Raw genomic sequence first — 12827 nt, 5'->3', positions numbered from 1 at the left:
ACCTCAAATACACACCTCTTCTATACATACTGTGTTTAGAAAGGATTATTTTTTTCATATAATCTTCCTTAAACTAACTGATGGGTAGAAAATTCTTTTGACGCAGTCAAGAATTCTCCAATGCTAAATCCCTCCCCCAGTAACAAAAGTGACTGCAGGACAGCCAGGCTGTGAAGCAAGGGGAATTTACTGGGGGGACTGGTGGAGAAGAGTTGCTTTTGGACTGTGTATTCTTGGACTGTAATAAAAAACTGACATGATTGTGCTAAACTGTAAGTTTCCTGAAATTGTCAGCTACAAACAGTCCTGTCATTTTAACACTAGACTTATGAACATCATGCTCTAAGAAATAGTTCTACACAGAATTTGCCTTTGTAGTTCTGGTACAACATTTCCAAGTAATCAACCCTAACAAATGAGGCTAACAACTTATGTAGAGTTCAGTAAGAAATGATCTTCACCTTCAAATGATTTTTACACGCTGTAGTTTACATGATGCTATTAGTATGGTCCTTTTCTTCTACACCTATAGCGACCTGCATGCAACTTGCACAAGACTTGCACTGAATTCTTGCAGTGGGATGGGCTGCTTTTTCCAGCTACAAGTTAAGATTTCTGGGCATTGACAGGCTCACAAAGCTATGAAGGAAATTAAGAGGCAAATAAAGCTCACGTACTGTTCATGTCCTTTGCTCTACAATTATGATAGCCATCTTTCAGGAATTAGCAACTGATACTTAGACTTGAAGACACTGTCACTACAAGCTTGCAATGTCACAAGATCCCAAACAAAAGTATTACAGAGGCCAAAACAAAGCGATGTTGTTACTAAGGTCAGTAACCAAGAGAACCGCAAAGCGCAGATCAGCCTCAGCGTGGGTGGAGTACATGGCACCCCTTCATGATTGGGACAGGATGTTTCAGGTTCAATTCACAATGCCACTATGGCAACATGAAACTGCCCATAGCTGTGTACTCCCTCCCTTCTTTACTGTAAGGCAAGAGCATTTGTTTCGCCATGAAACTTGTATTTATTTAAAATGAATGAAGGAGTACGCTAATTCTGGATGCTCCTTGCTGTTCGTCCCAGTTAAAGCAGGTTGCTGATTCATATAACAAAACAACTCTGTGTGATTGCACTTTTTTAAAAAAAAAAAAATCATGTAAATGGTAACAAACATCTTAGTGTAAAGCAATGCTTTTTGGTACAAGCATGATGTTAAACTGATACTTCTATTGTTATTCAGGATTCCTAGCACTGAGTCTAAAACCTATAAAAACCCACCACACAACAACAACCAGCAAAATATCTAGTATCTTTGCAGTTTCTATTTCAAAGGCTTTGTTACATTTATTTACACAAATGGCACTACTTCGGCTCTTTTTTTGTTATTTCAAATCAGTCCTCTTAAAGCCTGGCAGTTTTTCAGCTTGCTACTATTTGTAGCCCTCTATCTGCTATGTTCCTGAATGGTTGTTAACTGCATTTACTGTGATTACATACAGCTTCCACACAAAACACATTCATGCATATTTTTTTTCCCCAGTTTCTCATAGAATAAATGATTGAATTTGGGCCTCTAAAATGTTTTAGCTGTAATAAAAACATAATTAACTCCACAGTTTCTCTTAAACAAGAGTAGGCTTCAGGGTTTAAGCAAAATTCTAAATCCAAGCATGTCTTCAAATATTACTGTGGCTATGCCTCCATTAAGTCTTAGTAAACAAATGAGTCTCAAAGTATACCTTAAAGATCAATAAATTTATGCTAGCTTGGGCCAAGGATAAGATGCTGAGGGCAGATTCCATAACGAAAAGCCCCAGGCAAGCAACATCTTTTTAAACTCTCACATACACTTTTTATATTAATTCATTTCTAATGAAGGAGTTCAGATTAGAAAAAAGACAACTTTCACCCCCAGCCATGTCTCCCCATAACTGCAGAACTGAAGAGAGTTTGTCCATACTCAAATCAGCATTTCTAGGCAAAACCAACAAGACTACCTCGCGTACATTTGTCAGGTGAAGCACAGTTTATCCTGTGAAACACTTTGCTATCCACAAGCATAACCAGCTGCATATATTAGTATTTCACAAAATTGCCAGTAGTAACCTTTCTGTAAAAATGACTTCTTTCATTGACCATGCCACAATAACAGGAATTTAAATTTCCTTTTCTAAACAATGCATTCTGCTTTCTAGGGAATTGTTCCACAACAATATACAGAAAACCACAGATTTTAGTTTGTGCAAAGCTTCAGTCCGAGTGCCAATAACAAAAGCATCTTAGATTTGCCTGTAACTACCAGTTTGTACTAATTAACGACAAGAATCATAAGGGGGGGGGGGGGGGGGAAGGTAGCTGTGACTACACATTTGGAGAAAGAGGCAGCTATTTCTGAGCAACTGGATAGGCAGAACATCCTGTCAGATCACAACAGCTGGTCTGAGGACAGGCATGTCTAGAAACAATTTCCCTGCTTCTTTTCTGAGGAAAAGATTGTTTTAGACTCCAAGTAACTTGTATTTTCAGTTTTACCTATAGGTTTTCATTTATCCGGTTGTATATACAGTCAAATTTTCCACAGGCCCAAGCCACTTAGAGATGCCCAGCCTTTAACCAATCAAGACTCTACTATAAAAACAGGTCTTTCTTACTCCTTCTGTACTACTATAACTTAAAATTAATTACTACAGATTGTTGCACATTTTAATTAAAACTTGCCTCAGAAAAAACCTTCTAAAGATGCTAGTCACTCACTACACACTGCCCTGAAATACCTCAAAACAAATGCCACCATTTAAATTTTCTTGCAGATACAGATCTTTTGCTTTCCATCACAGACAAAAAGATTTTCTTAAGAGCTTGTTTCTGTACAAAACATCCTTTTCAGATATTAATTACGGAGAAAAGTTCCAGTACCATTAAAGGTCCATTACATGAAACTATTATTAAATAGCCTTTTTAAAGATTAAAAGTATTATTTAAAGGGTGTTTGCCTAACGGTTTTGTAGAAATCATGAAACCTGTTCAGGTTTTGATGCTTAAAGAATCCAGCTCAACACCAAGGAAAGTCTGTTGTGATTCTGACTTCCAGAGGGACGACTGAAGCTCTTTATGCAAATTTAGTGTGACTGAAAACAGACAGAAGTTTCAAGCCCTCAGATTCCTGATTTTTTTTTCCAGGTGTTTGTAATGGAAGTTATTCTTGGAAGTTCTTTACAAAAATCAAGGGTGCTACAAGAAACTGCAGCTGCAACTCAGCAGATTGTACTCTTAGCTGTGTCTCCAGGATGCTGCTTCTAACAACAGCTTCCCAGTTTAGAAGGCATGATTAAGGGGAGATGGTAACATGGCCAGATGTAGGAAGGAAACACAAACAAGGAGATTCTATGAGTATTTCATATAGCAAAGATTAAAAGATAAATGCACAACTCTTGTAGCATATAAAGTAGCTGTATGCTCCCAAGACCAGGTGGGAGGCATTGTTTTTGACTTGTTTTGCACTAACAGTGGGAATACCTATTTCAGAACCAAAGGCAGAATCCTCAGGTGGTTAAATGAAACAGGCAGTAGGATCTAATTATTCCCCACTCCCAGTCCAGTCCTGCCTACTTGCAGAGAACAGAAATTCTCTGCTTGTTTTCCTGTTTACACCTACATGCAAATTTGATACTGTGCAAGTAAAAAGTGACAAGGTGATTCATAGTATTACATGCAGCAGGAGGGAAAGCATAGTGAAAGAGATCAGCTATTCATCTGAGAAATGGGTAAACAACTGCCGGTTAGGAGCAACCACAGACTTAAGGAGGCAAAAGAAATAGAATTGACTATATACACACTTGATCACCAGATTGGTTGAGTAAAGGAACTATAACTGTAATTGCTGAGAAATGTGTCTGGGTGTCTAAAGGCTGTATTACATTTATTACTAATTATGACAAATTAGATTAGCAAAATCAGCTGCTGAGTATTTCAACTCTGTTCCATAAATACAGTATTGGTAAACAGGAAATGTTTTGCTTCAGACAGCTAGAGAAGTACCATATTCTCCTCAGGTATCTGCAGTTCTCAGACTAGAGCGGTGCAGGAGATGCAGATGATGATGCAAAGAATACTGATGGACTGATCTCTCTCCTATTTTTTTAATCCAGAACACCAGCCCTTACTACTTTTCCCACTAATTCTTTGAATAAGGAGTTCGGTTGTACCAACTGGAACCAAAGATGGAGAAAACAAGTACTGAATTTTAAAGTAAATATAATCTAATAGTTCCTCTAAAAAATAAAAGGAAGGTAAACAAAGTAGAAGGCTCAATCATCTTAAGCAAAGATCCATACCAGCCAAGTTTTTGGCTGTTACTACTAGTAACAACTGTTACTAATAAGAAACCACCCACAAGTCTGAGTTCATATTATATTTACCAATATCTACATATACCTACATGAGGGTTTCTACTCACAGAAGTTACAAACTCTTTACAACATACTATAAATTGATGTTTGAAATTCAATTCTCAGTAAAATTCATTACGTGCTTTGAACGCCTCACATCTGCTAAAGCATTCAGTTACTACACAGTTATTAACAGGTTTATAATTTCTTCTTAAACAGGAATATTATCTTCAGGACTAGAGGATTATAGCTAATTTATCTTTAAGGTAAAGACCATTACTAGAATAAACTGGTTTTTTCCCTTAAAAAAAAGGGATACATAGTTCTCAGCCTACAAGTTTACAGAGTAACTTACTACGCTTATTTTAAAAACATAAATATTGGTATTTACTTGTCAATATAATTTCACAATTGCAAAACACAGATTTACATGTTCAGCTGGTGATAATTATACTTAGAGAAAACAGTGGTTATCAACACTAACTTTTTTCTCATGGTTTTCAACTGCTCTTTTCATCACTATTTTGGGTTATTTTTCCTGTAGATTAGCTCCCCCTCCTTTACTAAGTCTACATGGTTAATATAAGCAGGAGTACACAAAGAACAGATTGAACTAATTCAATCTTGTAATAGCATTTACCTTAAATACAGTAAAGAGTTCATTATAATGGCACTAGAGCTTTAAACCATAATTATTTTTCATTCAAAACCCATATTGCCTTCCCCCCCGCCCCCGCTTCTCTTTTTCTCCATTTCCCACTGCTAGACAATGCAACAGGCTTCTTTTCTTCATGGTCATCTTAACTTTTTACCTGTACTGTGGTTGACAGAGAGCTGCAGCCTTTGGGTTATCATAACCACAGGAGATGCTCTTGTTTTATAAAACTGTTTCCAGGAACAAAGAACTGTTTCCTGGAATAAAAAACAGCTCATAAGCATTTTTACTCATCTTGAGTTTGAACAAAATCTGTTCTTAGTTCACACAGCTTTTCTGTATTATTCACTTGCCATTTTCAGCATTAATTTGTTTTTTTCTACAAAAATACGCTTTTACCCAGCTCCCATAGCAGTATCAGTTCTCTCCTTTCACCTGAGCAGTAAATAATTAATTGGAGACCTTCAGTTACCTAGAGAAAGATGAAAACTAACCCAGCTTTCTTTTCACTCTCGACAGGCTGGCTTGAAGAAAGCGCAAATAACAAATACAGAGCAGGGGCGCACTGCTAGCTCAATTAATTTTAAAACACCCCCCCAAAAAAACCCAAGGCATTAGAAAACCAATCTATTAACTAATGAGAGCAATTTCTAATGTGCAGGCAGCATTCACTTCCCAGGAGTGGCAAAGTTCATACGAGGATGTTCATCAGACTCTCCAAAGACCAGATATGAATTAATGAATTTTACAGCAGAGAAAGGTGAAACTGCCCCCAATTGAGAAGGCTGCCACAAAACTCTACTTCAGTGACCAAAATCCGAGATACCTGACGGAAAAAACCGCCCCTCGGGGAGGAGCCTCTTCCTTCACGGGGAGGCAAAGAACAACCGCCCCAGCTCGCCTCAGCCTTCACCAGGCCGCACCCACCACGGCACGGCACCAACACCCACAAACTCCTGAGGCACCGGGCACTGGCGGGCGGAAAAAGGCTCCTCCCCCTGCACGTACCGGCGGTGACGTCACGCGCGCGAATTCTAGACCGTTCCAGGGCCGTGACGTAGGGCGGCGTCATTCCAGAAGATTCGGCCGGTGCCCATATAAAACCCGCGGAAGAGGCGGGGCAACGGTGATCGGCGAACGGCAGGAGCGGGGTGGCTGCGGCGGTAAGCACGGCTCAGTGGGCCTCTGCGGGATGCTGGGTTGCGGGGTGTCTGCTGTGGGGCGTCTGCTGTGGGGGGTGCGTACCGGGCGGCGGTGTAATTGGCGGTAACGTGGCGAGTTCTCCCACAGGGCACCATGGTGAAGGAAACGGAGTACTACGACATCTTGCAGGTGAAGCCCAGTGCTTCTTCTGAGGAGATCAAGCGTGCCTACCGCAAGCTGGCGCTGAAGTACCACCCCGACAAGAACCCTAGCGAGGGCGAGCGGGTACGCGGGGGCCGGGCTCGGGCCGGGGGGTTGCCCGCGCTGAGGTGGCAGCGCTCCTGGCGGCACTTGCGGCGCCTCTCTGTGCTGGGAATGCCCCTCTGGCGGGGTGGTGGCGGGCCCGGGCCCTCTCTGTGCCAGCCGGGCTTACCACAGGCGCCGCTGGGCCTCAAGATGGGCGACTCCGCCGAGAGCTGGCGCAGAGCCGCCTGCGTGGGGCACCGCGGGTCTAACGCGTACCGGCCGTTGTTAACGTACAACGGTGGAAAGGGCGTCCTTTTGTTTTTAAATTCTGCTTTGCTTCAAGGACGGATATAATGCCCTTCCCGCGGCACAGTGCGGTTAAATGAAGGCTCCCGTTGTTCACAGTCTGTACAAGCCACGTGAAGGTGGCAGCAGGCCTGATGGCCCAGCTGTGGCGGGAGGGCTGCCTTGGTTCCTCCTTTTGTACGCGGCTCCTACCGGGCTCCCCATTGTTGCCAATGGGAGCGCGTTCTTAGTAAAGATGCAGGTTTATACAGGCACAGCTGAAAGGATTTCTAGCGTCCTAATGGCCATCGTGCTGTGTCAGATGTTGCAAAGGCCAGTGGTGGATCCAGCTGCCAGCACTACTGTGCGTGCTGGGGTTGCACTGGGGGGATGTGTGCTCCTGAGCAGGATGAGTTTTCTTCAGAGAAATTACTAAAGCAGATGTACAAGGTAACTATCCAGAGGAAATCACTGCGCTGCGCGTGGGTGGACTGTTTACAACAAAACCATTTTACGTGTTATTGGCAGAGACCGGCTCAGCTCCACATAATGCCTCAGAGGATAAATGAGCACTGCAATTGGAGAGCTATGGAAAACTTGAATGATAGGATTATTTATCTGAAAGCTGGTCTCATAATACCTTAACAGTAAGAATAGAAGCTCCATATTTGTGTATCTGGTATGCCAATTTATTACAAAACTCAAGCTAGTTAAATAGTAACATTGTCAAAGGTAGCTTTTTCTGCTTTTATTTTTGGCCTGTATTTTTACTTACACTATTTTACCTGGTCATGACTAAATCATGTTTAAAATGGAAGTAGTCATTTCAGCAATAGCAAATTGTGTTTAAAAATTGACTTAGTCATCTTAGTAATAGGAAATTCTTGATAGCTATTTTAAAAATATTCCTTAAGTGGATGTTTGATTTGTATTTAAGTCATTCTATTTGTGATGAGTAAGCAACACCAGTGTCTGGTCACTGAAATCTCTGTTTAGTTCTAGCTGGATGTAGCAGCCTAGCAGCCATGAAGGATCCCTCTGTAGCTCTGGAATGACTAGCACTGCTGTGGCCTTTAAGCATCTGGGGACCTCAGAGACTTTGGGGATAATAGCATATCCCTTTCTAAATGGATTTGGTAGAGGTGTATAATGGTTGCAACTAACATAATCATCAAAGTGGAGTTTGCACATACTTGTCACAGTTGGATGTGACTCTGAATTAAGCCTGCTTGTAACATGGGAGGAGGGGGGAGAGGAGAGAGGAGAAAAGGGGTGGTTTTCCTGGACAAAAATGCATTATTATAATCCATTACATACTTGTTGAGGGAGTTTCCTTTTGAAAAAAGAAAAATGCTACAAGAGAGCACTATAGTGGCTCAATCTGAAGATGGAGTTGCATATGAGAGGGTTACTTTTCCTCTTGGTCATAGTTGTTCAGAGCTTCTTTTTTCTTTTTAGTTTAAACTCATATCCCAGGCATATGAAGTTCTGTCGGACCCAAAGAAAAGGGACCTCTATGACCAGGGTGGGGAGCAGGCTATTAAAGAAGGAGGCCTGAGTGGCGGCAGCTTCTCTTCACCCATGGACATCTTTGACATGTTCTTTGGTGGTGGAGGCCGAATGAATAGAGAGAGAAGAGGTACACAGTTCTAAACAAGTTATAGAAACTCTAACCATGCACTTAAGCATAAAACACCTGTGCTATGGTACTGCTGTTCTGCTAAGTGCACGTAGTGTGGATATTACTTGTTGCAACAATAGATAAGTATACTATACTTTTTTTTTAGTTTGTCTAGTATTAAGATTCTAATAAAGTAGATAACATGATGTAGCCATAGCCACCTTTCTGATGAGTTGTGTTTATTTTTTGTTAAAGTGGGTGTGGGTAACCTGTAGGGGAGGGGGAAACATTGGTAGGTTAGAACAGCTGAATTAGACCTCTTAAGTTACCATTTTCCCAGATCTGTGCCTCACTTCCTCATATGCTTTAGGCAACTTGCTTCAAAGGACACCATCAACTTAAACTTCAGTAATGCTAAATCTCATGAAAATATTTGGGAGAAATTACGTGAAACAGAGTACAGAGTGCTGCCAAAAGCACTGTATGATTTTGGTTTTGGTTTTTTTCCACACCCAACGTCTGTTAAAGGAGCAAGTAGAAACTTGCTGTAAAATCTTTGAAATTATGCTATGAAGTGGCATGGAAATTTATAGGTAGGCATAATAGCAATTTCTAAATTGACTAGATCTGAAGCTGGTAGTGTCCTTGCATTTTGCTGTTTCAGTTACAAGCTTATAAAATTAGTGGTAGGAGCAGGGATAGGGTGGCTTTAATGATGCTTTGCTTAATTATAGCTAAAGTTTATGTTCTGACATAAGTGAGTGCAGCTCAGTGGAAGCTGATGGAACTGCACATGCTTTTAAGGGGGCTGAGCTGTGTTCAAAGTTTGGAATTAACTTTGCATTTCTTCAGTGAGACTGTGCATGTATGAACAAGTGTAGAAGCCTTTAAATAAACATTTGTCCTTACAGCTGAACCAAAATTAATGTTGCTTTTTTTTTTTAAGGCAAAAATGTTGTCCACCAGTTAGGTGTATCTCTTGAAGACTTATATAATGGTATTACACGGAAACTGGCACTGCAAAAGAATGTTATTTGTGGAAAGTGTGAAGGTAAAAAACCAAGTAGTGGTTTTGGACCCCTGTTATCCAAGTTTTTTGTGTGGGGTTTTGCTTTTTTTAAAGAACATGGAGGGGCTGGGCATAAAGTGTGGGGTCATTTGGGGTGTTTTTTCTCTCCTTTTTTTACCCTGGCAGACCTTCAGGGGGCATCTCATTTGGGCTTATTAATGCTTATGCATGAGTAAGGCTCCCCTAAACACAGTGGAACAGAGTTATTGTTCTAATGGCAGACTTAAATTCACAGGCACCTAAATTAACAGTATCTTAATCTGGAACTTTAATAAATGGCTGTTTAGTTAAACTTTTTTTAATTGCTGTGAGTAGAAGTCTAGCTTGTATTACACAGCTCCATTTTACAGCTATTAAGTATCCATAATGACTGGTTGTCTTTGAGGTAAATCTTAATGAGGTCTTGTATCTTAGTTCTCTATTAAATATTTAGCAAGCAGATTCTTTCCAAAGTATTAATGGAATGTCTAGGTCTTGAAGTTGGTATGCTGGTAGTTCCTTGAAAACCAAGAGGTATTGGGAGGTGGGGCAGAGCCTAGTGAAATAAGCTGTGCATAGAAAACTTGACTTACTTTTGTTTGTAGAAACTTCTAACTTGCAGGGCATGTTTTGTGATGGAAACTAAATTCCAATTACATTGGAAATATATTACTGAACTACTCTAAGTTGCTGTAAAGGTGCTCTTGAAGTCAGTACGTTCCAGCCTGACTACTGTAGAATAATTGCATAACTTTTTTTTGAGACTGAGATCAGATTTAACTTTTTTTTGTCAAAGGTTATGGTGGGAAGAGAGGGGCAATAGAAAAGTGCCCTGTGTGTAAAGGAAGAGGAATGCAAGTTCTAGTTCAGCAGATTGGACCTGGCATGGTACAACAAATACAAACTGTGTGTCCAGAATGCAAAGGCCAAGGTGAAAGAATAAATCCAAAGGACAGGTGTGACAACTGCAATGGCTGTAAGGTTGTAAGAGAGAAAAAGATCATAGAAGTTCATGTTGATAAAGGTAAGAAATGTGTATTTGTTCTGTGTCCCTAATCATAGTCTATAGTTCTGCAGAGAATGAATGGGTTTCTTTTCTCCAGGTATGAAAGATGGCCAGAAGATAGTATTTCATGGAGAAGGTGACCAGGAGCCTGATCTAGAGCCTGGCGATGTTATAATTGTGCTTGATCAAAAGGATCACAGTGTCTTTCAGAGGCGAGGGCATGACTTAATTACAAAAATGAGAATTCAACTCTCAGAGGCTTTATGTGGTTTCAGAAAGACCATTGAAACTCTGGATAACAGAGTTCTCGTCATATCATCTAGGCCAGGTGGGTCTTTAAAAGGTTCTGATGCTATATAAACTGCTTGCCTGTTTCACTGTGCTGGGACTGGTTTTAGTTTAGTTTAGTTCTGGTTTTTTTTAATCGGTTGATGCAGCAGATTTGAACTACGCTTGCAGTCATTTAATTTAGTTGGGTTTTTGTCATTCTTGTCACTCCTTCTAAAATATTACATGCATTTGACAGCTTTAGCTGTAATTCTGCTTCTTAATAAACTTCAGCCTCGGTGGATAGCCAGGAAAATACTCAAAAGATACCAAAAACTTAAATGCTACTAGATTACCTGTTAATTCAGCCTGCAGGCTGTGCTAAGAGAAGCTGATTCTCAGAGTAAATGGCCTTCTGTATAGCTTGGGTTTAGTACTTGTCAGTCTGTGGGCTTTTCTGTGAGTTGTTTAGTAGTCTCCGTCAGGTCCTGTGGGAACACTGCTTGTGTATAGCCCTGCTTTTCACTGTTGTGAAATGTCTGTGACATAAGCTTACTTAGAGCTCTTGCTTCTGTGTAGGTGAAGTGATAAAACATGGTGACTTAAAGTGTATCTGCAACGAAGGGATGCCTATCTACAAATCTCCAATGGACAAAGGCAGCTTAATTATCCAGTTTTTGGTAAGTTGACTGCTTGCTTTTCCACAGCAAAAATAACCTGTGTTGGCATCAGGAGTAACTATTCATTAAAAAAAATATAATAATTGTAGGTCCAGTTCCCAGAGCACTACTGGCTCCCCAGGGAGAAACTGTGTCTGCTGGAGGATCTGCTTCCTCCCCGAGAAGATGTTATGATTACAGATGAGATGGATCAGGTAGACCTTGAAGATTTTGATCCAAGTGAGCAAACCTACCGTAACAGCGGGGGAGAAGCATATGAAGAAGATGAGGAGGGTCCAAGAACAGGAGTACAATGTCAGACATCTTAAAGCAAGGTGGAAATGGATGTCATCTAAAATGTAAATTTTCACAATGAAAACTGCATGGCTGTAATAGCCACTGCTTGTCGGTTTTGTGTTCAGCAAATTGAGTTGCTGCGCTGCCAGTATCACCTTTTTGTAACTAATTTATATTGTGTTCTTGTAGTCTTTATATATAAAAGCAAATGTCACACAGCTGAGAACCAACTGAGTTGGTATACATTTTCCTTTGCTGTGAAGGTTCTCAATTTATTTCACCTATGCTATTTATATAAGACTTTAGCAATATTGATAGAGGCTAAGTGGAGTGTCTTATGTAAATACTTTCATACTGGAAAATTAATTTCATAGAATAAAACATAGCAGAAATAACTTCTAATAAATAGAACTCTTCACACTTTATGCTTCTCTTGTACTTTCTAAGCCTCTCCAGAACCCCTTGAATTCAAGTAAGTTTCTCTTAGCTCAGACTCCTATCTCCTACTCTAGATTGTTCTCCATGTTTGACTTTGTGTTAGCTGCAACAGTTGTATCTGTCTCATTCTGTATTTCAAAAGCATTTTGTGTATACCTCACTCAGTGCATAATAACACTCTTCCCTGTGTCCGTTGTATTTGAGTAACATTCCTTTAGCTGCTTTGTTCTGTAGAAGTGTAACTTGGGGTTATAAGGGATCCTTCTAATATGATAAGTACGAGGTACACTGCAGTTTACATACAGGCAAATAATTCCAAATAAATAGAGCTTGAGCTCTGTATTTCACCCTTCCCTAGAAAAGGTTATTATTTTCTCTTAGGCCCTGTGTACTTGAGCCTCAAATGAGATGAATAAACCAAAACCACTGCTGCTGTTTCATACTATGACAAGATTGCATAGTAGAATGACCACATTAAAGTTTTTTTCCTATCTGTTTTCTAGTAGAGTTTGTGTTTGAGTCAGGGTTGGAAACAACTAGCACCCTTTCAGTGAAATTAAACCATGATGAATGAGCTACATCTCAGCATGCAATTGCCAGAACAGGTGTTCAGCTGAAGTGACCCTATTGCACTCCCTGGGACAACACCAAGATGAGTGCAGGCTATCATTTCCCACCCGTACAACACCCAGCCTCAGTCACTTTTCCTTTTCTAAAAATAAGCTGCCAGCCGACTTGGCCAACACTTTCCAGCTCCATTCTATTTT

The 12827-nt window shown here is 40.4% G+C and overlaps 2 protein-coding genes across 11 annotated transcripts in view; one reads left to right on the top strand and one right to left on the bottom strand.

The window, feature by feature from the left end:
• The window catches only part of ACSBG1 (acyl-CoA synthetase bubblegum family member 1), a 47085-nt gene extending 40928 nt beyond the window's left edge, over positions 1-6157 (bottom strand). Inside the window, exons 1-2 of one of the 3 annotated variants that reach the window (XM_054836224.1) lie at positions 6059-6124; positions 5208-5307 (exon numbers count right to left, since the gene is read on the bottom strand). The gene's annotated coding sequence lies outside the window, so the exon portion shown is untranslated. Of the gene's footprint in view, positions 1-5207; positions 5308-5876; positions 5973-6058 lie in introns of those variants that run through there. The other 2 variants (XM_054836220.1, XM_054836222.1) reach the window with 2 other exon arrangements.
• Positions 6076-12045, top strand: DNAJA4 (DnaJ heat shock protein family (Hsp40) member A4). 8 transcript variants are annotated; one of them, XM_054836231.1, is made up of 9 exons: positions 6195-6213; positions 6383-6478; positions 7047-7174; positions 8183-8363; positions 9292-9396; positions 10190-10417; positions 10497-10727; positions 11246-11346; positions 11436-12045. In XM_054836231.1, exons 3-9 carry the CDS (start codon positions 7115-7117, stop codon positions 11652-11654), a joined length of 1125 nt encoding a protein of 374 aa, XP_054692206.1. In that variant the 5' UTR covers positions 6195-6213; positions 6383-6478; positions 7047-7114; the 3' UTR covers positions 11655-12045. The 8 variants fall into 8 exon arrangements, with proteins under 8 accessions (XP_054692204.1, XP_054692208.1, XP_054692211.1 ...); XM_054836229.1 differs by lacking the exon at positions 7047-7174 and having other exon boundaries at positions 6076-6213; positions 6341-6478; XM_054836236.1 differs by lacking the exon at positions 7047-7174 and having other exon boundaries at positions 6182-6213.
• The last annotated feature ends 782 nt before the right edge of the window (positions 12046-12827 follow it).

The sequence above is a fragment of the Grus americana genome, chromosome 10, assembly GCF_028858705.1.
Source record: "Grus americana isolate bGruAme1 chromosome 10, bGruAme1.mat, whole genome shotgun sequence".
Taxonomy (NCBI): Eukaryota; Metazoa; Chordata; class Aves; order Gruiformes; family Gruidae; genus Grus; species Grus americana.
This window is presented reverse-complemented; position numbering and strand designations above follow the sequence as displayed.

What these genes read in the sequence shown, in the direction of transcription:
- DNAJA4 (XM_054836229.1), top strand. Translation starts at nt 6,347, where the DNA reads ATGGTGAAGGAAACGGAGTACTACGACATCTTGCAGGTGAAGCCCAGT. An exon ending in AGAAGTTCATGTTGATAAAG is followed by an intron (nt 10,418 to 10,496) that starts GTAAGAAATGTG and finishes TCTTTTCTCCAG; the next exon opens with GTATGAAAGATGGCCAGAAG. An exon ending in GCTTAATTATCCAGTTTTTG is followed by an intron (nt 11,347 to 11,435) that starts GTAAGTTGACTG and finishes TAATAATTGTAG; the next exon opens with GTCCAGTTCCCAGAGCACTA.